The following is a 23,295-nucleotide window of genomic DNA, read 5'->3' on the forward strand; positions in this document are numbered from 1 at the left end:
AGTGGTGTGTTAGTTTCTGCTGTATAACAAAGTAAATCAGCTATATATATATACGTATATCCCCATATCCCCTCCCTCTTACGTCTCCCTCCCACCCTCCCTATCCCACCCCTCTAGGTGGTCACAAAGCACCAAGCTGATCTCCCTATGCTATGCGACTGCTTCCCACTAGCTACCTATTTTACATTTGGTAGTGTATATATGTCCATGTCTCTCTCTCACTTCGTCCCAGCTTACCCTTCCCTCTCCCCGTGTCCTCAAGTCCATTCTCTATGTCTGCATCTTTATTCCTGTGCTGCCCCTAGGTTCTTCAGAACCTTTTTTTTTTTTTTTTAGATTCCATATATATGTGTTAGCATACGGTATTTGTTTTTCTCTTTCTGACTTACTTCACTCTGTATGACAGTCTCTAGGTCCATCCACCTCACTACAAATAACTCAATTTAGTTTCTCTTTATGGCTGAGTAATATTCCATTGTATATATGTGCCACATCTTCTTTATCCATTCATCTGTCGACGGACACTTAAGTTGCTTCCATGTCCTGGCTATTGTAAATCAAATACTTTATATCTTGTACATGACTTCTTTTCTAGTATAATCAGTCATAATTAATCATTATCAATGAACTATCAATATTTTTCTTAACACAAATTAATAAACCTGGTAATAAATACTTAAAAAACCAAGTAGCATGACTGCAAGAATCTATGAAGAAACTGATACTTTGTTCAGTAATTTATCAGGGTTGTAGCTAGAAAATAAAACTTCAGCTGTGTTTTATGCTTTATAATACTTAAATATGTCACTACTTAGAATCTATAACATTATAATTTATACTTGCACTCTTCTCTGAAATACAAATCTTTGGAGAGAAAATCCATCAGCAAACAGGCAGTATATCCTTTCCACTGCATCTCTTCTCTACTAAACCAAAGTGTTTCATTTTGTTTTGCTGATAGTTTTAGGAATACAGTACAGATTGCACTGGCAGTTTCTCTGCTGCTCTGTGGTGCTAAGTCAACTTAGCTAAGCTGGAACTATGTTTCCCAGAGTTCTGTTTCCTGTATGGTTCTGTCTGGACATGAGAGACACTCCATGTGAAGGCCAGAGGTGGCAGTGAAGAAGTCATACTATTTATGCTCTGAAAGTTGTTGCCAATCTGCTGTTTTCCTCCTTGGTGAATCAGACTTGTAGCAACTCCAACTTCCCAAGGCCACCTCCTTCAGCTTCTCTGAGTCCCGGGCTAGATGTGTGTGTGGTTCCCTGATAATGGGTGCCAGTTCTCCTGTGGGTCATCCACAGCATCAGGGTTGGACATGGTTCAGAGATAGAAGTGGGTTCCAGTTTGTCCTCATGGGGTCTCAATTTGTGTTCATGCATTCGCACTTGTCCTGCTGTCCTCTACATCCAGCTTTCCTTCTTATCTGCTGATCTGATAGACCTAGAGTAACTTTAGACTCAACACAGACGCAGAACAACAGCCTGCATAGATTGCTTCACCATAGATCCTTTATTCTTTTTTTTAATTGAATTATAGTTGATTTACAATGTTGCATTAATTTCTGCTGTACAGCAAAGTGATTCAGTTATACATATATATATTCTTTTCCATTCTGGTTTATCTCAGGATATTGAATATAGTTCCCTGTGCTATACAGTAGGACCTTGTTGTTTATCCATCCTATATATAATAGTTTGCATCTGCTAATCCCAAACTCCCAATCCATCCTTCCACCACCACTCCTCTCCCTTGGCAATCACAAGTCTATTCTCTATGTCTGTGAGTCTGTTTCTGTAGATCCTTTATTCTATATCATGGTTAGCCATTCTGCTTCTCAGATAAAACTCTAATTGGCACAAGTTTCTATGCACAACATCATCTTGTTGCCTTTGCATTTTAAACAGTGTGTTAAGCCTCAAAGTCATAATAGGCACTGTGTCTGGCAGAAGGAGAAGAAGACAGGTATTCGGTAGTAGAAGAAAAGAAGGGATGCTTAGAAAGGTAAATCTTGTGTAGGATGCTATCAGAAGCTTCTCAATGTTAAAAATGCCTGTGCCAGTTATCAGTTTACCTCTCTCATCTCCAAACCCATCTTTCCTTGCCCTGCTTTATGATCCTGAAGATGGACATTTGTCCCCTGTCAGCAGAGGCACTGGAGCGCCACTGGGGGAGAAAGGGAATGCTGGTTCTTCGGGACTCTTCCCAAGGCCAGTAGCACAGGACATGCAGTGGCACTCATCCCCAGTATGTTTCAGTGCCACCATTTAGGGCACTTCTTGGTGGGTTTTGCTACCACTCTGGTAGGCAGCCTCCCAGTGAATTCCTCTGTGGGCACTTTCTCAGTGATGCGCCAGTGGGTGGCATCCCAGCCAGCTGGGCCGACACTCCAGAGAGCTGGCTTCCTGCTGCCAACCCTGGCCCACGGCATCTCAGGGAATTTCTCTGCCGTCCAGTGGGTACCAGCCACTCCTTGTCAAGGGGGTCTGAATCCCAGCCCTGGGTGAAGGGAGGCCCTCTTCCAAATATATTCCTTCCTTGGGTACTTGACTCAGTTTTAGAGGAAGTGACTGCTCTTCATGTGTACTATTCCTGTATTCACTAGATTTTCCTGACTCCTCAGTAGGTAATCCCCTGCTACTAGTTAATCACTTTTTATGTTAAACTTTCCCTGTGTGAATTAGTGTGTGCTTCTTGTCTCCTAACTGGGCACCAATAAAATGCCTTTTGCTCTTAGTAGCTACTTTAAAAAAAAAAAAAAACCCAAACCCCAGAATCTAATTGTATTAGTTCAGGATTTGTTCTAGAAGGAACATAAATTACTTTTAATATGGTTTTATAAGTGAAGGGATTGCCCAAGTGTGCACTTTAGAGAGGGTATTTGCTTTCTTTGGCCACTTATAAGGGGTATTTCTCAATCTGGGCTCCATGGACCACTGTGAGCAGACCCTGAGTCAACTATTGCCATGAAACAAACCACCCTAAACACAATAGTTAAAACAACAATCTTTTATTATTTCTCACATATTTGACAGGAAGACACCAAAGTCACATGACAAACAGTGAAGATATAGGAAAGGATGAAGAATTGGGGTTCAAAAGTCCCTTTACCACAGGGTCCAAGGAGTTATCAAGGGTCTATCAGTTTAAATCATATTTTTAAGTTGTGTATTTTCCACTAACAATGAAATATCAGAAGGGAATGTAAACAAACTATTTGTTTTAAAATCACATCAAAAAAATAAAATACTTAGGACTAAACCTGACCAAAGAGGTGAAAGATTTGTATGCTGAGAACTACAAAACATTAATAAAGGAAACTGAAGATTATTCAAAGAAATGTAAAGATATCCCATGCTCTTGGATTGGAAGAATAAATATTGTTAAAATGGCCATATTACCCAAAGCAATATACAGATTTAATGCGATCCCATCAAATTACCTATGACATTTTTCACAGAACTAGAACAAATAATCCTAAAATTTATATGGAAACATAAAAGACCCAGAATTGACAAAGCAATCCTGAGGAAAAAGAACAAAGTAGGGGGCATAACTCTCCCAGACCTCAGACAGTACTACAAAGCTACAATAATCAAAACAGTGTGGTACTGGCACAAAAACAGACATATGGATCAATGGAAAAGAATAGAGAGCCCAGAAATAAACCCACACACCTATGGACAATTAATTTTTTTTTTTTTTTTTTTTTGCGTTACGTGGGTTTCTCACTGTTGTGGCCTCTCCCGTTGCGGAGCACAGGCTCTGGACATGTAGGCTCAGCGGCCATGGCTTACAGGCCCAGCCGCTCTGCGGCCTGTGGGATCCTCCCAGACCGGGGCACGAACCCGTGTTCCCTGCATCGGCAGGCGGACTCTCAACCACTGCGCCACCAGGGAAGCCCCTGGACAATTAATCTTTGACAAGGGAGGCAAGAACATACAAAGGAGAAAAGACAGTCTCTTCAGCAAGTAGTAGTGGGAAAGCTGGACAGCTGCTTGTAAACCAATGAAGTTAGAACACACTCTCACACCATACACAAAAATAAACTCAAAATGGCTTAAAGACTTAAACATAAGACATGACACCATAAAAATCCTAAAAAAAACATAGACAAAACATTCTCTGAGACTTGGTCAGTCTCCCAAGGCCACAGACATAAAAGTAAAAATAAACAAATGGGCTCTAATCAAACTTATAAGCTTTTGTACACAAAGGAAACCATAAACAAAACAAAAAGACAACTTATGGACCGGGAGAAAATATTTGCAAATAATGTAACCGACAAGGGCTTAATTTCCAAAATATACGAACAGTTCATGCAACTCAATAACAACAACAAAAAAACAACCCAACTGAAAAATGGGCAGAAGACTTAAACAGAGATTTCTCCAAAGAAGACATACAGATAGTCAAAAAGCACATGAAAAGATGCTCAAAGCTGCTCATTATTAGAAAAATGCAAATCAAAACTACAATGAGGTATCACCTCACACCAGTCAGAATGGCCATCACTAAAATGTCTACAAGTAACAAATGCTAGAGAGGGTGTGGAGAAAAGGGAACCCTCCTACATTGTTGGTGGGAATGTAAAATGGTATAGCCACTATGGAAAACAGTATGGGGGTTCCTTAAAAAACTAAAAATAGAGTTGCCATATGATCCAGTAATCTCACTCCTGGGCATATATCCAGAAAGGATGAAAACTCTAATTCTAAAAGATACATGCACCCCAATGTTCATAGCAGCCCGATTTACAATAGCCAAGACATGGAAGCAACCTAAATGTCCATTGACAGATGAATGAATAAAGATGTAGTATATACACACAATGGAGTATTACTCAGCCGTTAAAATAATGCCACTTGCACCAACATGGATGCAACTAGAGATTATCATACTAAGTGAAGTAAGTCAGAAAAAGGAAGACCAATATCATATGATATCACCTATATATGGAATCTAAAATACAACAAAAATGAACATATCTACGAAACAGAAACAGACTCACAGACATAGAGAACAGACTTGTGGTTGCCAAGGGGTGGGGGGATGGGGGAGGGATGGAGGGGAAGTTCTGGGGTAGCAGTTGCAAACTAGTATATATAGGATGGATAAACAACAAGGTCCTACTGTATAGCACAGGGAACTATATTCAACATCCTGTGATAAACCATAATGGAAAAGAATATAAAAAAGAATGCATGTATATGTATAACTGAATCACTTAGCTGTACAGCAGAAATTAAAACATTGTAAATCATGTATATTTCAATAAAATATATTTTTAAAATTGTGCATTTTCAATTCAGTGAGAAAATAAAGAACATAATCACCGTCATAGATTGCAAGTACCTGCATTTGCATTTTGGTCTGGTTCTCACCAAGGATCACCTTAAGTGAGAATGTACAACTTTATTTCTTCACTCGTGGAGTTATAACTTAAAAAAAAAAACTTATTCAACGTATTCTAATGAATACTACTGAATAGGTCACCACCATTGATTATGTGTTCATTATAAGCTTTTATAGACATATAACATTGATAAAAAAAGATTTTCACATTTTGAGTTGTGGAGAAGTCATTCTGGCTTATACATGAGTTAACCTGAATTTTATGCTAACTAAAATACCCTGTTTGTGGCCTATCAAACATACTGTACATCTGCTTTAATTAATAAAGAAAAGGGCCAGAAGTAAAGAATGTTTATGTTAGAAATAAAGATTAAATGCCTCCCTTTCTGGGACGCCAACGCTAGTACCCCCTCAATGATAAGACACCCTTCCCAGCTGCCAAGACCATGCTGACTTGCTATGTACGTGCTGATCTGTTTTTTTTTTAATCTTGAAGGAATGTATCCCTGACTTGTTTAATGTTCTTTGTTCTGACAAGATATAAAACTGCGCTGAAAACCATGCTTCTCCAGGGCAGTTCCTCAGAGCTATCTGAGAGGCTGTCTTCTGAGCTATAGTCCTCAGCTGGGTTCAAATAAAACACTTTTCTATTATTATTTTAGGTTGTTTATTGATTATTTTCATCAAGAACATATATACAGAAAAGTGTGCCAAATGTAAGTAAATGAGTCATGACTTTTATTTATTTTTTTGGCTGTACTGTGTGGCTTGTGGGATTTTAGTTCCCTGACCAGGGATTGAACCAGGGCTCTCCGCAGTGAGAATGTGGAGTCCTAACCACTAGACTGCCAGGGAATTCCCAGGTCATGACTTTTTTTTTTTTTTTTTTGCGGTATGCGGGCCTCTCACTGTTGTGGCCTCTCCCGTTGCAGAGCACAGGCTCCGGATGCGCAGGCTCAGCAGCCATGGCTCACGGGCCTAGCCGCTATGCGGCATGAGGGATCTTCCCGGACCGGGGCATGAACCCACGTCCCCTGCATCGGCAGGCGGACTCTCAACCACCACGCCATCAGGGAAGCCCGGTCATGACTTTTAATAAAGTGAACACTCCTGCATGGGCTGGGTGCTCAACATGTAAGGGGAATGTTTCTCAAACTGGCCTCTGCAAAGGTCATCACAGGCAGGGTTCCATCAGTTCCAAAACTTCACCAATAATACAAAAAGAGAACCTGGCTGTGGGAAGCCCAGGGGCTGACCAGGATTGAAGGGAGAACAGAACAAAATCCAAGCAGTTACTGGAAAGGTTAAGAATCAAGAAGTCAAGCAGAGGTAGGAAACAGCCAACTCCTGCTGTTTTCACCAGTAGGTCTGCTGAAGAAAACTGGTGGGCCTCAAGCCCTGAACCCTTCAGAGCGGGGGGCCACTAAATTTTGATCAGTCTGTAACATAGATTCTTGCTATAACCCATACTGCCACATCAGTGTCTGTCTTGAAAAAGGCTGAGCTGATACAGTAAAGAGTAAAGTTCAACTTGCTGCAAATTATTTGTAAAAGCAGAGCCTAAATCCAGGCCCATGACAGAGAAAGATGACTTATTTCCTGCTACTTGCCTAGTCTCCTGGGCACACAGGAAGATGAGATTAGGAGAGTTAATAGTTCTACTCAAACTGAGCAAGAATGTCCTTGAAGGGTGACCAAGTGGCAAACAGTGCAATAACTATGGGTTCTTTTACAGGTTTTATGAGACATAGTTACACCATAGTAGTGATTGTGTGTGTGTATGTTTTTAATACATTTAAAAATTTTTTAGAAAAGTTGCAAAGATGGAACAGAGAGTTCTCACATACTTCACGCCCAATTTCCCCTATTATGAATATCTTACATGATTATGATACAGTGTCACAATTAATGAATCAATACTGATAATTATTATTAACTAAAATCCATAATTTATCCAGGTTTCCTTAGTTTTTACCTGATGTACCAGCCAGGGTACCACAAATAAGAAGTTGTCAGATCTTCTTAGGCTCCTTTTAGCTGTGAGTTTCTCTTTCTCAGACTTTCCTTACTTTCGATATCCTTGACAATTTCACAGAGTACTGGTCAAGTATTTTGCAGAATGTCTTTTAATTGGGATTTCTCTGATGATTGTACTGTAATTTTTGCTGTGTATTTAGGATCGTTAGTGCCTTCCAACACGTCACCAAAAATGTCAGAATTAGAAAATATGCCTCAAACACAAAAAGTCTGAAAACCACTAGTCTACCTCAAAGCAGATTGTAAATAGACGTAAATGAAGTTGTCAAGATGCTTATACCACCTCTGGTTTCAAACGTCAGTTTCAAAAAGCAAGGTAGGTTTACGGACCTTTCACACAGTGGCTAGATAGCAACCCTAATTTATAAACTGTCTGCACGTCACCCCAACATGGCCCAGGTCATCAGCCAACCCACCTCGTTCCCCAGCTCTAGCTTAAAAGGGAAGACAACAGCTTTTCACCCAAAGGTCATCACGGTACTAATTCATCCTGAGGTAAAAAAGTTTAAACTAAGCATAATGGAATTCTAAGCTGTTCCATAGTTTTCAACAGAATATGTTTTTAAAGTACAAGCAGAAACAATGATCAAACTTTCAATGAAATATTTTCTTGTTTGCTTTTCAAACGAGTAAAGCCCAAATTAGGGAACACAAAGAATTATATCCTATTGACTTGTAATGTCTGGTCCCAGAAAATATTCTGTGGTGAAGCCATTGTGGATATTCTAGTAATTAAATCTGTACAACATACAGACTTAAAACATTTTTTAGGTGACCACTCTGCTCTCAGTAGTGAGAGTGAAGTCACCAATCTTAAGTATTTGGAGCCCTTAACATTATTGGCAAGGCTGGGAATGGTACAACATTTAGCTCAATAAAAAAGACAATACCCGATATGTCCCCTGGAGCTCAAAATTCAAATTTTGTATTGGCATACACACAGGCCTAAAGATGTGTTCTCTGAACCAGAAAGGACTCACCGTGTTGGCCAGCTCTAGATAGCTTCCTCCTACAGAGTTGCCAAAACGCGGGGACTGTGTGAGCAGCTTGTGGAAAGCAGCAGCCTGCTGATGCAAAGAGCTTCCCCCATACTCAAGAAGCTTCTGTAGGGCTGACTGACTCTGCAAGTCCGGGCTCTGGAGGTCCCTGGCTCCCGAGTCGTATTCCCAGCTTTCCCTGGCCGCTGATAAGGCACCTAGGTCCAGGAGAGGCAGGGGCGAAAAAAAGATGTTTCCTATATTAGCCTGGGGGAGGCCAAGAGGCAATGATTTGGAACCTCCTAACTCATCCACGTGCCAGCGCGTCAGAACACATGTGGCGCCCAGGCTGCATGCTAAGCACTTTCCCTTTCAGAGTGACACATGGGGAGCTTGGAGATAAAAGCAGTTTTGGGCAAAGCATTCAGAAATAACTATCCAATTAATGTGTGCCTTCCCCGCACCCCAAGAGAAATGTTTAGCAAAAAGCACAGAAGAGCCAAGAAAAGGGAATCCAGATCAGAGCTACAGCTGTCTGTGATTTACAGTGTTACTGTATGATTAGCCTTCTTACTGTCATCCTTTTTCCCAGTCGAGGAGGATGGAAGCAAGAGAGAAGATAGAAAGTTAGATACGGCACTTTGTCATAATTTTCTAGTGTCCGTGTACTCTTAACTGGAAGAAGCTACGGGAAGCTAGACTGTGTTTGCCAGTTAGGTGTAGCCACATGGCTGAGCTCTGAACAATAGAATGTGAACAGAAGTGATAAGCATAACTTCAGAGGCTAGCTCATAAAACCCCCAGCATGTGGTTCTTCAGGCCCTTTGCCTCTGGCCCGGTTCAGATGGGCATGGCACCCTTGGAAGCCACGTGGTACAGATGGCAAAGCTGCACGATGGAAGATGCCTGGATCTGTGAATTACCTCCTGCCAGGAGGCTGTTGGCTGAACCCAGGTACCATGTTAACTTTATGTGATCAGGAAAGGGAAACTTCTTCTGTGATTGATCCACCATATATTTTTGGTTTGTGAGAGCAGCTAGGATTACCCTAACTATCACAGCAGATTAGAACCTAATTAAAGATGATAATCATTATAACAGCATGGGTAAGTACAATGAAAAGTAGACCTAGAGAAGGTCTAAACCCGACTGCCCTCAAGGATGGGCGATATTCAGGGAAACCTTACTGGAGGAGAAAGACTGATGCTTCAGTCTCCACCTTTGCTAGAAAAATTAGATTTGGGGTAAAGCTTGCTTCTTTGTGTTCACTTCTGAGTAGAAGTCCCTTGCGGGTGCAGCTGGCTGGTGGATCCTGGGTCACATGCCTCTATCTTAGCTGTAAAGGAGGCTGGGAAATTTGTTTTCTGGCTTCCACTTTGGGGAGGTAGGATTTGTAAGATGAGACCTTTCCTAAGCATAGGAAGAGTACGCAAAAGGCCTGGGCGGCCAGAAAATACGATGAGCTACACACTGTTCCGGGGACAGAGCAGTGAGCATGATGAGTTGCAGTCCCTGCTTGTGGAGTTTTCATTTTGGTGGGTCTTTAATACATGACTTTTAATTTTAAAAAAGGGATTCGTTAAAATGATTTAATTTGTACTATGAAAGGAGAACATATACAGATTCCTCTATAATTTACTTGAGTATAATTACATAGAGCAAACTACAAATTATGTACAGCAGGTTCTGATGTGAATTTCCAATCTTCCCTTATTGGGTATTGGTGAATTTCATCAATGGAATTAGGAAAACTGTCTTTGTCTGGAACCACTTCAGATGGTTTCCCTCTACTGTTCATGTTCTGCTGATCTTGAGTCAGCCTGACACAACACTTTTTTCATACAATGCTGTATAGCTGGGGTGACATGTCTTTGTACCAAAGCAGACAACTCTGTTGTTATGTTTGCAATTGCCCAAAGTTTATTTTAATATTAAAGTCTATCAACTGTACTGCAAGGGTGGCTTTGCTTTCCATATCAGCATAGACTCCAAAATGCCTGCCCTTCCTCCCCACTGCTCCTCTGTATGCTGTCTGCCTAGCTGCCACACATTCTCTGTCCTGGCCCCAGCAATGTGTGGCCAGAAGACTGATCGATCTTAGAGTTGAAAGATGGGTTGAATCATTGATGGCCTCATAGCTCATACATAAGGCAAAAAAGCATAGCGCTGGGCCCTTGCCTTTTATGTTTCACCACGGTATTCCCAGTACCTTGCACATAGCCTGTGACATATCAGGAATTTAACACACATTTATTGAATGGATTGCTGAATTATTCACAGTTGTAGTACCTCAGGGTTTCACTTCTTAACCAAGAAAAGCAACATGGAGATTAATTTTAAGAATCAAAATAAATTATACACTTAAACTTTTTCTTCATGCAAAGTTCTTTATGAGAACTTCATTTCAAATAATAAATCACAACAGTTCTGGGATAAGACAGCCCAAGGAAGCTTCATTTGAATGTATTATGCTGTATTAACAGACCGAAACCCAGTTTCGGGCAGAGTTATAAAATCAGGTTAGCCAAGCTCCATGTTAATCAGCAAGATCAAAAGGCCCTCACTCTATTACCATAACAATTTTTGCTGAAGTGGTGCTGAGAATTCAGATCCTCTGCTAAGGAGCCAAGGTAATCATATTGGCATCCACATAAATGGACCACAAAAAAACAGTGTATTTAAAAAAAAATACAGTAGATGTGTATAACTGAGTCACTTTGCTGTACAGCAGAAATTAACACAACATTGTAAATCAACTATACTTCAATTAAAAAAACACAGTAGACTATTCCCATTACTCTCTTTTAATCTGTCTTCACATTACATTTTTCTGGATAAAACCCAACATTCCTGAGGCAAAATTCGCCATTTAATTTGGAAGAACTCACTGAAAAATTTCAAAAATGTAGGTCTAGTAACTATCTTCCTTTTACCCCTTGAAGCATGATGGTACCTGAGGTTTACAGGCTCACTCTCAGCCTCATGCTAGTCTCTTTTCACTCCCTTGCTCACCTCAAAAGAAGCCTGTTGACCACAGGCAGATGGCCATGTTTTCTTTTCCTGAACATGGATACCATGTTCTATTGTCCCCCATGCTCACGATGCTCTCTGATGTCTCTTTATATAAGGACACTAATCCCATCATGAGGGCCCCATCACCATGACCTCATCTAACTATTCCCCTCCCAAAAGCCCCATCTCCAACAACTATCACATTGGTGGTTAGGGCTTCAACATATGAATTTTGGGGGACACAAATATTCAGTCCATAATAACCACTGAGCAGCTGCTCTCCAGGCCAGTAAGGACAGTGACTGTACAGCATCCCATTAAATACCAAAGGCCAAAGCACTCCCTGGGCCTAGAGGTCTCTGCATACACAGAACCAAAGGAGGCCATAATATCTGCCACCATAATCCTCTAGGGTGCTCTGAAGTAAGAAGTAAGATTTATACTTTTAAAAATCTGAATGTTTAGTGTTTAAAGGTGGCAGAGCACAGATTCCAAATGCTTCTCTTATCAGAAAAGCACAGGAAACAAGCGGCAATTTGACATCTTTATAAAATACATCACTGGGAAAACCCTGCTTTCAGAGAGGATGCTGCAACAGAAAATCTGCCAAACATTGAGATCCTTGCTCTGGTGGGTACCTGTCTATAAGCTAGGGCTTCAATCCCATTTTCAAAGTGCCACCCAGGTTTGGTTCCAAAGCCTGCAATTAATGCACTTATTCACCAAAGGCACTGTGCCACCTTCCCATGGGCCAAGCTCCTTGTGAGAATCAGGCAAACCAACATTTGGAACACCTGAAATTTACCTTAAAGATACTACAACAACCATGACAGCTAACATTTATTCAAAGCCAATAAGGGCCAGGCACTGTTCTAACAACTTTACATATATTATCTTATATAGATCTACCCACAGTCTATGAATAGTAAAGTCATTTTTCCATTTTAAGAAAAAAGGTATTTTCTCTCTTTTAGCTTCATTTTATAGACTTTGCTCATTTGCATAGAATAGTAGTTAAGAGCTGGGGTTTTGTGGTCAGATTCACTGAGGTCAAGTCAAGAGTCACCATGACCAGCTATGTGACCTCAAGCAAATTATTTAACCTAAGCTTCAGTTTTCTCATCTTTAAAATGGGGCTAATAATACGTATTTCATAGAGGTGCTGTGAGAGTTAAATAACAGTAAAATATGTAGAACGTATGAGACAATCCCTGGTATATGACAAACTGATCCAGAAATGTGAGCAATTATCTGGTCACACTTCACAACTTTAGTTATTTGGAACCCATTTTGGACAATTTATTAGGGAACAAATATATGAGAGAAATGTGTACCTCCCAGGTTCTGAAAGGTACCTGTTAAAATTACCAATTCTTTTTGTTTTTATTTATGAGCTGTTTTTTTAATTAATTTTTAAAAAATTTATTTATTGTTGGCTGTGTTGGGTCTTCGTTGCTGTGCGTGGGCTTTCTCTAGTTGCAGTGAGTGGGGGCTACTCTTCGTTGTGGTGCGAGGGCTTCTCATTGCCATGGTTTCTCTTGTTGTGGAGCACAGGCTCTAGGCGTATGGGCTTCAGTAGCTGCAGCAGGCGGACTCAGTAGTTGTGGCGCGTGGGCTCAATACTTGCTCCGTGGCATGTGGGATCTTCCTGGACCAGGGATCGAACTCGTGTCCCCTGCATTGGCAGGCAGGTTCTTAACCACTGCTCCACCATGGAAGTCCAAAAATTACCAATTTTTAAAAAACAAACCTTTGGCACCTAACCAGTGGCTAAATTTTCATCAATAGTTTTGTACTTAATATCAGCATTATAGACAATAAAAATAGCCAATTAGGTCACGGCCAAAGTTATGTTTCTCTGAGTATGGAATATTCCATTAACAACTCACAGTCTTTGGTTATCAGGTTTGATAGACTTTGCTTCTCTATTCTACTTGGCCAATTCCTACGTCCAGAGGACACCTGGCCTTCCTAACACCTGTGGCCGGCACCATAAGGAAATCTGCACAGCCCGGCAGTGGCAGCAGCAAGGGCTGAGTAGATATGATTTATTCATCAGACTTGTGCTCTGGCCACCCTAGACACCCCTGTTTTCTACCTCCAGTTCTTTCTTTTCCATCCTTCATTTGAATGCCCCGGGCCTCTCATCACATCACAGGCAGGTGATAATGCAGAGTGTTTAGGGGATCCTGAGACATGTATTAACAGTATTTTATGAGTCGTCATTAATCTTTCATTTATGTGGATTGTTTAGAGAACACTGCCTAATTTATTACCTTCAGTGGCAAGAGAGAAAATACTCCTTTTGAAATACTGGAAGCAGCTACCTTTCTGAATTCAGAACTACCCCACCGACAGAAAGAAGCACAGGGGAATTTGAACAAATTGGCTGCCAGGTGTCAGCCTTCCCTGTCATAGCACATTTACTATTTCTAGATAATACTAACATCAACAGAAGCAGCAGTAAATCCTTTAGTCCAAAGGAGAATCACCATATGAGTCTTTGGTCATTTATTAATGTCAATTATTGGTACAAAATTCAGGAGCTCAATTCTCATGAGGGCCTCTAGCTTCCTACAGCACAAATTACATGCAAACACAGGCCAATTGTCTTAAAATCTGTGTCTGTGGTCTCAAGGAGAATTGGGTAGGAAAGGATAGTTTAAAAAACCTATGTATCCTTCTGAGAAAAAACAAAAAAACAAAAAGTAAGTTGAAGCACATATCCTACTAAGGGGAGGTGAACCTGCTGTATAGCACAGGGAGCTCAGCTCAGTGATCTGTGATGACCTAGATGGGTGGGATGGTGGGGGGAGTAGGAGGGAGGTCAAGAGGGAGGAGATATATGTAAAATATAGCTGCTACACTTCGTTGTACAGCAGAAACTAACACAACATCGTAAAGCAACTCTACTCCAATAAAAAAAAGTCAGTTCTTTGGCCTTTGGCAATCTTTAGGAAGTGAGTCTATTAGCATCCTATTTTGAATACAGGTCACATGTGTCCTATCTGGGGACAATACACTGAATTTCAATGGAACATTAGGAATACAGTGGAAGATGCATTTTGAAATGCAACTCCCTCCCCTCTCCCCTAACTCCAAGACTATTGATAGGTGACAAAAAAGAAAGAAATGAAGAAATGTATTTCTTATTGAAGTGCGCTTACCAACATCATCATCATTAGTGGATATTTCTTAATGTTCCACTCTGTACAAGTAAATTCAACAGTCCTTAATGTATTTAAGCACAGGCTTGAGAACACTAAATGGAAGATAGTTTAGAGACAACCAAAGGGATAGCTGGAACTAACAGCCTTTAAAATTCTTCTCCAGCTTGAGAGTCTATTGTTCTGTTCTTTCCAACTATAATATAAAAGGCAAAGTGTCTGCCCTTCAGCAGTTAATAAAGATGTGGTGGTAATCATCTTTAACCTTTTAAAAAAACTAAAAATAATATTTGGCAGCTTGCTATCTTGGTTTGTCTAAACTAGACCTATGAAGGAGATAAGCAAGAAGGTTGATTCGGGGCTGAAGAATTCAAAGGAGAATTTAGGGAAAGTGTGTTAAAATGAGGAGGCATTGGAGTAAAGAAGAGTTAACTGAGTTTCATTTGACCCTGAGGCTGGCTTGGGGTTGGGGGGGGTAACACCTATGGTCTACAAGACTTTAAGATTTTTTTAAAAAGATCTGTTTCTCTTGGTATTTTGGATCAACCTATCCTTCTCTTACAAGGCATATTAATGGACCATGTATTCAGTAAGCCCTTGGTAGTCACTGATTTTTAAGTACCATAAGACTAAATGGGGATAATGCTAATCTGGACCTATTCTCTGTGGTGAGAAGCATCATACACATCCTTTGGTTGGCATGCCCATAGGGATGGTCCTATTTCTTGGATGAAAATTAGTCTAATCAAAATGGGAAAATGCCGGGGAAGGGTGGGGGAAGGTGGGGAATACTCAAATAGGAATACAAAAATTGAATGCTGATTCCAGCTTCTTAGCAAAAAATAGAACTATTTTTTATTCCTGAAAAGTTGGCATTTTCGTTTAAGCTTTTAAAAGGTGGTAGGTTATATTAATTTTCCAATGTTAAACCAAGCTTGCATTCAAGAGACAAACCCAACATACTCAAAGTGTGTGATATCTTGTTTATGTATTATTGATTTTGGTTTGCTAGTATTTTGTTTATAATTTTTGCATCTCTGTTCAAAAGTAAAATTGGCCTATAATTTTTCTTTCTTACACTGAACCTCTCATGTTTTGGTATCAAGGTTATGTGTGAGTCTATGTGAGACTGGAATTATTTGTTCTTCCAGTGTTAGGTAGACCTTGCTGGTGAAGTTGTCTGGGTCTTGAGTGTTCTTTGTGGAAAGATTTTTTTTAATTACTATTTTAATTTCATTCTTAGTTATAAAACTATTCAGATTTTATATCCCTTAACGCATTATAAAACTATTCAGATTTTTTTCTTTTTTTTTCTTTTTTTGCAGTATGCAGGCCTCTCACTGTTGTGGCCTCTCCCATTGTGGAGCACAGGCTCCGGACACGCAGGCTCAGCGGCCATGGCTCACGGGCCCAGCCGTTCCGCGGCATGTGGGATCTTCCTGGACCGAGGCATGAACCCGTGTCCCCTGCATTGGCAGGCGGACTCTCAACCACTGCACCACCAGGGAAGCCCATCTACTATTCAGATTTTATATTCCTTAATGAATCAGTTTTAGTAAGTTCTATTTTCTGGAAATTTCTTTATTTCTTCTAGACTTTTAATTGTATCAGCAGAAAACTATTTATATTATCTTCTTTTTGTTTATGTTTGCAGCATCTCTAGCAATGTCTGCTTTTCACTCCTGATACTGGGTATAATAATCCCTTATTTGGCTTGACTGGGTGACATAATCTTGACTCAGTTGCTATATGAGCAAATTAGAGGCCCCTGGATGCCCTATTCCTGCTACAAACATGCTACGCCTACATAGCATATCACCTCAGCCAACAAACCCAGATATTGCTAATCAACAGTGCCCAGGTGCTTTGCATTCCTAATGCTGGACCAAGAGAGTTCATGGTCTTCTTTTCCTCTGACCTCAACCTGGAGAGCCTTCCTGGACTCCATGCTTGATTGGGTTGCCTGTTTGGCAGTAAAACTTTCCCACTCAGTATTCAATCCTTGCTCTCTAATGGTCTTTATTTATTTATTTTTCCTTTAACAACTATTTGTGCCTTATCTTTTTTCACTTTAGCAGTCTTGCCAGGAAGTTATCAATTTCATAAATCTTTTAGAAAAACCTATCTTTAGTCTATACTGTGCCTCTCTCTATATTGTGTGCTTGTTTTCTATTTCATTGATTTTGGTTATCTTTATTATACCCTTTCTTCTCTTGTATTTGTGTTTATTTTGCTGTTCTCTTTCTAAATTCTTGGAATGGATGCTCAACTCAGCCTTTTTTCTTTTATCTTCTAATATATGCATAAAAAGCTATAAAATTTCCTCTAAGTGCTGCATTTCAATTGATATTTTCATAATCTTTCTCTTCAAATTATTTTGAATTTCAATTCAAATTATTTTCATAATTTTGTCTTAGATCGAGAAACTATTTCAAGGTATGTTCTTAATTTCCTATCATATGGGGTTTTGGTAGTGTTTTGATTTATAGATTCACTGCATTATATTCAGAACACATGGTCTATGTTATTTCAGTCCTTTTAAATTTGTTGAGACTTGTTTTATGGCCTGTACATGATCAAATTTTACAAATGTTCCATGTACACTTGAAAAAAGAAGTATATCTTATAGTTGTTGGGTGGAGTCTGCTTTATATGACCATTAGGTCATTTATTAATTGGGTTGTTCAAATCTTACAGAGCCTTATTTATTTTGGCTTTTGTTTTGGTCTGCTTATTCCAGCAATTAATGAGAAATATTCTAATAATCCTTCATAATGATTATGGATTGGTATATTTCTCTTATAGGTGTCAATTTTTACTTCATTTATTTTGAGACTTTCTTTATTGGGTAAATACAAATTTAAAATTGTTACATCTTTTTGGTGAATTTAATCCTTCACCATTTTGAAATTTTTGTGGTGTAATAAAAAGTATATATTGGCTTTTGCTCCCTTTTCCTGGCACAGGGCTCCTAAAATTCTTGGAATTTCCTGAGTAAGAGTATCATTTGTATACTAATGAGATGACTTAAACGGACTGGAGAAGGGGAGTAATAGGGGCAAGAGACTGAGTTCAGCCATCAGCAGTTGATTTAATCAACCACGGCTACATAATAAAATCCCCTTAACAATGGGGTTCAGGAGCTTCCAAGTCGGTGAACACATCTACGTGCTGGGAAGGTGGTGCAACCCAATTCCATGGGGACAGAGGCTCCTGTGCTTGGGATTCTCTGGGTCTTGCCCTATATACCTCTTTATCTGGCTGTTCAATTATTATACCTTTACAGTAAACTGTAATAATAAGTATAGCACTTTACTGAGTTCTATTGTCATTCTAGAAATTATAAAACCTGAGAAGGGTGTTGTGGAAACCCCTGAATTTGTAGTTGGCCAGGAAGAGGTACAGGTAGCCTGGGGATCCCCTTTGTGGGTGATGTCTGAAGTTGAGGCAGGGTTGTGGGATTGATGCCTTAACTTGTGGGGTCTGTGCTAACTCCAGGTAGCATCAGAGTTGAACTGAACTGTAGGACACCTGGTTGGGTCAGAGAATCAGAGACTTAGTATTGGAGTGATCTATTTGGTGTCAGGAAAAAAACCCACACCCTACTTTTTAACTTAAAGACAATTTTGTTTCCTATTATTATAGTTACTCCAGATTTCTTTTGTTGAGGAAGGCTTAACATACATTTTGCCATTGTTTTTCTTTCAAGCTTTTCGTTGTTTTTCTTAAAATATTTATTTATTTTTTATTTATTTAGGCTGTGCCAGGTCTTAGCTGCGGCATGTGGGATATTCACTGCAGCATGTGGGATCTTTAGCTGCGGCATGTTGACTTCTTAGTTGCAGTATGCACATGGGATCCAGTTCCCCGACCAGGGATCGAACCCGGGCCCCCTGCATCGGGAGCATGGAATCTTACCCACTGGACCACCAGGGAAGTCCCTCATTGGTTTTTGATTTATCCCTTATAAACAGCCCATAAGCAGATTTTTACAATCCACTCTTACCACTTATGTCTTTAACTATAGAATTTAATCTATTTACATTTAATTGAAATACTAATAGAAGGATTAATCTCTTTTCATCTTATTTTGTTATTCCTATATGTCTACTTGTTCTATATTGCTTTCTCTTTTCTTGCCTTTTGAAACATTTTCTCATTCTATATTTTACATCTATAGGTTTGAGAGTTAAATGCTTTCTATTTTACTGATTATGATAGACGTCACAACATACATCCTTAATTTATCAAAATCTAAAGTTTATCTATATCTTTACCTAGCTCTGGACAATATAAGAACCTTAGAAAACTTAAAATCTATTCATCCCACTCTCAACCTATATGCTTCTATTGTTGAATATTTATTTTCTCTTAAAATTCCAAGAAAAGTATTATTGCTTTTTACTGTTTGTTTAAGTTTATTCACATATTTAACACTTTCTTTATTCTTCTTTTTCCCTTCCAACTCAGAACTTCTATCTGGAACCACTCTCATTTTGTTTTAAATATATCCTTTAGAATTTATCTTAATGAAGGTCTTCTCTAGGTTCATGTTTGTCTTTAAATGTCTTTATTTCACCCTGATTCTTGAAAGACACTTTTGCTGGGTATGGTGTGTTAGCTTGTCAATTACCTTTCTCAATACACAGAGGACAGAGGAATGCCATTGTCTTGCATTACTCTTGAGAGTCCGCTCTCAGCCTAACTGTTGCTCCTTTGAAAGTAATCTGCCTCTTAAAAAAATACTTTCCTAGATTTTCTCTTTATCTTTGGTGTTCTACAGGCTCACAGTAATGTGTCTAATTATCTAATTATGTTACTTGATATGTATATTTCTTGTAATTTTTCCTGCTCAGGACTCATTGGGATTTTGGAATCTACTGGTTAGTATCTAGTTTTCAAAAATTCTAAGCCATTACTTCAAATGCTTATTCTGCTTCATTCTTTCTTTCCTCTTCTTCTGAGAATCCAATTTTATGTTATGTATCTCTTTCATATTTTACCTTTTACATGTGTTTCTTCCTCTGTGCTTTACAATGTCATCTAACGTTTTTTCTATTTCACTAATTTTCTCTTTATCTCTAACTAACTTGTTGTTAATTTTAATTGTTTTATTTCAACTATAACATTTCTCATTCCTAGATGTCCATTTGGTTCTTTTTCAAATCTGCTTGGTTTTTTGGTTTTCTTTTTCTACCTTATATTTTCTTTCTGAACATAGTAAACATAATTACTTTATATTCTGAGTCTGATAATTCCAATAAATGAAATCTTGGTGGCTTTGTTTTTTATGTTAATTCTGGCTCATGGTATGTAGTCTCCTGATATACTTAGTAATTTTAGATACTGAGTTGCCCGTATTCCTTGGAAAATTATTTGTGGAGATACTTTTAGAACTGCTTTACTCATCTCCAAGGCAACTTCTCTTAGAATACTCTGAGGGTTGTAGACTTCTGGTTCAACTTTACACAAAGGGTAGAGCCCTCTAATATTCTAGCACTTGAAATAAAGGTATATTTTATAAAATTCCCTACCTGAGCAGTCCTTGGAATTTGTCTTCTGTTCCCAGAACCCACAAGGTCATGTAATCCAAAATTCAATTTTACCAGGTTCAGACAATAATCTCAAGGTAAAAGTGGCTTGATGCTCCAAGCTTCCTCACTGACGTATTTTAGATTCACAAATTTTACTATTTCACTAGACATTCAGGGTGTTAAAGGAGGGCTTTAAAACTATAGTCATTTCAGCTTTACAACCTGTTTCAGCTGGAAGATATATCCTGATATCTAATCATGTTACTTGATATGGGAATCCATATTTGTTCTTTAAAATATGACTTGTGTGAATTATGATGATGTAAACTACATATTCACAAATGGGCCATGCCTACTTTTCTTTTCTTGAATAATCTTGTTTTCCCTAAAATTAATACTTTGTATCTTTGTTTAGTTTTCTACGTATCATGAATTCAGCCTCAGTTTCTTAGCTAATTATCTAAATCTCCTCTTAATAATTTAAGATGCAGAGATATTCCATCAAATTTAGTCAGAAAAACTTATCTGGAGCTTTTTGACCTGCTGTAGTCCAGACTGGTTCCAAAGACCATTATGCTTCACTTCTAACTTGTTTTCACTCTTTGTTTCATGGTTCCATGTATTTTTCTTCCTAGGTTAACTCCTTTTTTTGGGAGGTCTAGTAGATTTCTAAGAAATTAGGCATGGGAAATAAATTTTCTGAGACTTTGCATGCATGAAAACATTTATATTTTATCCTTATACTTCATTAATAGTCGGTAAAGAATTCTAAGTTGGAAACAATTCTTCAGACTTTTGAAGACAATGCTAATTTAATGTCTGTCATTGTTTTTGAGAAGTCAGAAGCTATTCTGATTCCAAATCTTTTATACTTGTGCTCTTTTGTTTTTCCTCTGAAAGTCTGAAGAATCTTTTTTTTTTTTTTTTTTTTGTCCCTAGTGTTATGAAATTTCACAGTGATGTGTGTCTTAAAATTCTGTGGTAGGTGGTGCTTGGTCAGACCCTTCTATCAGGAAACACATTCTTCAGTTTGGAGGACAATTTCATGGACCATTTTGTTGACGATTTCTCCCCCTGTGTTTTCTTTGCTCTTTTGAGAATGCCTATTATTTGGGTGGTAAACATCCTGCACCAGCCCTCTAATTTTTATCTTTTCTTTCCTATCTTAAATTTCTTTGTTTCTCTGCTTCTCTTTCTAGAAGATGTTCTTATCTTTATTTCTCATTCTTTTTGTTGAGCTTATAATTTATGCTATGTTTTTTCCAGAGCAGGTTTTTTAATGTTTCTCTTTATCCTGTTTTTTTTTTTTTTTTATGGATACAATACTTTTTCCTGTATTTCACAGTATATGAAAGAGGGACTATTTTGAGTATTCTCCTTACAGAGTCTCTGTTCCCTTTAAGTTTTTCTACTTGTTTTGGTCTCTATCTTTCATTTTAGAGGAATTCCTCAGATGTCTTGGTGCTCCTTAGTTGATTGCTCCTTTGGGCCTTATGACCTCCTTATGACCTGTTCCAGCTCTAAGATCTCAGTTCCCCATTCCCCAAATTATGGAAGCCTATCAGGCTTAGCTTAGGAAACACTGATCTGTGCCATACTGGATGAATTGGGACTTCATCAGACCAGGCATACGCAGAAGTGAAAAAGACAAAATGTTTTTCGCCAGGCTTACCGCTTTCTTCCTTCCTCAGGTTTCTTCCATAACACTAATTCTCCCCCTTCCCACTTGTTCTTCAGAATCTCTCCTGTGGATTCCCCTCATTAGAGAGCCAGCTCAAGTAAAAAAACCTGATCATTTTACTAACACACAGTATGAATGACTGATAAGGCTAAATATATTCTCTGGTGTTTGCCTTTTAAAAAATGAGGACAAAAGCATTCCTTGGGATAAACCAAAGGAATAGACTCTAAGAGTACAGCTTAGTCAACAACAAAGCAAATCAGCAGAAATGTATAAGATAGACAACTCGCTTAATAAAAACAAACCTGGCAATGGAGGGAAAATCTCCACAACAGATGTAACAGAACCTCATAATCTCAACTGTTATCATCCATAATTCCCCTTCCCCTTCAGGATTTCCCTCTAATTATCCCTGCAACCATTCCCAGGCCATGAAGAGGCAGAGTTGTTTCCCCTCCAACATTGTGGCCTAAGAATGGACAATTGTTCTTCCTTAATACCACAAACAAAGCAAAGTGGCAGCATTCATAAAAGGTTTTATAAACATAAAAGGAGAAATTAACATAGAAATGGCATGAAACTTGATAATCAGGCATATCAGTGGAGATTTACTTTTTGTGGGTACTATCCCTATCCCATCCTAATTCCCAGTCCAGCCTATGTTATGATATTATCCCAATTCCCAGCATTTAAGAGCATAAAACTAGATAGTCAAATTCCTCTTATTACAAAAGCAAGGGGCAAAGGCTCAAAAAGAAGTCACCTCCTAGTCTGTTGACTTAAGACTTCCTTCTGACAGAAGCTGCGGAAAAAATCATTTTTTTAAAAATCAATTTTTAAAAAAAAATCATTTTTTAAAAATTTAGTCATCAGTATTAAAAATTTGGAGAGATCAGATTTTTAAAAAGTAAAAATATTTTCTGGTATTGAAAACACACACATATATACACACACACAAACACACACACATACAATGTCTGGAAACATTTGGCTCCCATTCCCACATTTGGCTGTAGTTGAGCATTGGCTGCCTCTTTGCAAATGGGCACGTGTCCTCCAGTTTGCCGGAGCCTCCATCTGGTCAACTTCACTCGTTTATGTTGTCTACCTGCCCTCAGTAAGCATTTGCAACCCTTCCTTTTGAGCTACGCTTCTGTATCTGAGGACCTGCTCTTTCCCAGGTGATGGACTGGTAGGAACAATCAGAAATCACCTTCCTGTTCAGGGGAGACCCCACCCATCCCAGGGCTGTGGCCTTGTAGACCTAAGTATATATCATAAACTATAGTCTCAATTTCATACACAAGGTGGACACTAACAATGGGGTCCTTTTTTATCAGGGTTTTTGCCCAAGAACCAGTACCATCTAGTGGCAAGTTTGGAGATAGATGACATTTAAGTACTATGTTGACATACAAAGGGCAAGGTGAAAAGGTTAATGTTTACATCCATAGATTCTAGACCTAGTTACTGTTATCCAAATGAGATTAAGTGAAAAAATCCCTTGAAGAACAGTATAACCTAAGCTAAAA

The 23,295-nt window shown here is 38.9% G+C and overlaps 1 protein-coding gene across 2 annotated transcripts in view; it reads right to left on the minus strand.

The window, feature by feature from the left end:
* The window catches only part of MCC (MCC regulator of WNT signaling pathway), a 463,984-nt gene that overhangs the window by 317,789 nt on the left and 122,900 nt on the right, over positions 1 to 23,295 (minus strand). For both annotated transcript variants that reach the window (XM_060009025.1, XM_069540594.1), the window contains one exon: positions 8,373 to 8,587. In XM_060009025.1, coding sequence (XP_059865008.1) covers positions 8,373 to 8,587 — 215 coding nt within the window. The remainder of the gene's footprint in view (positions 1 to 8,372; positions 8,588 to 23,295) is intronic.

This window comes from Delphinus delphis, chromosome 3, assembly GCF_949987515.2.
Source record: "Delphinus delphis chromosome 3, mDelDel1.2, whole genome shotgun sequence".
Lineage (NCBI taxonomy): Eukaryota > Metazoa > Chordata > Mammalia > Artiodactyla > Delphinidae > Delphinus > Delphinus delphis.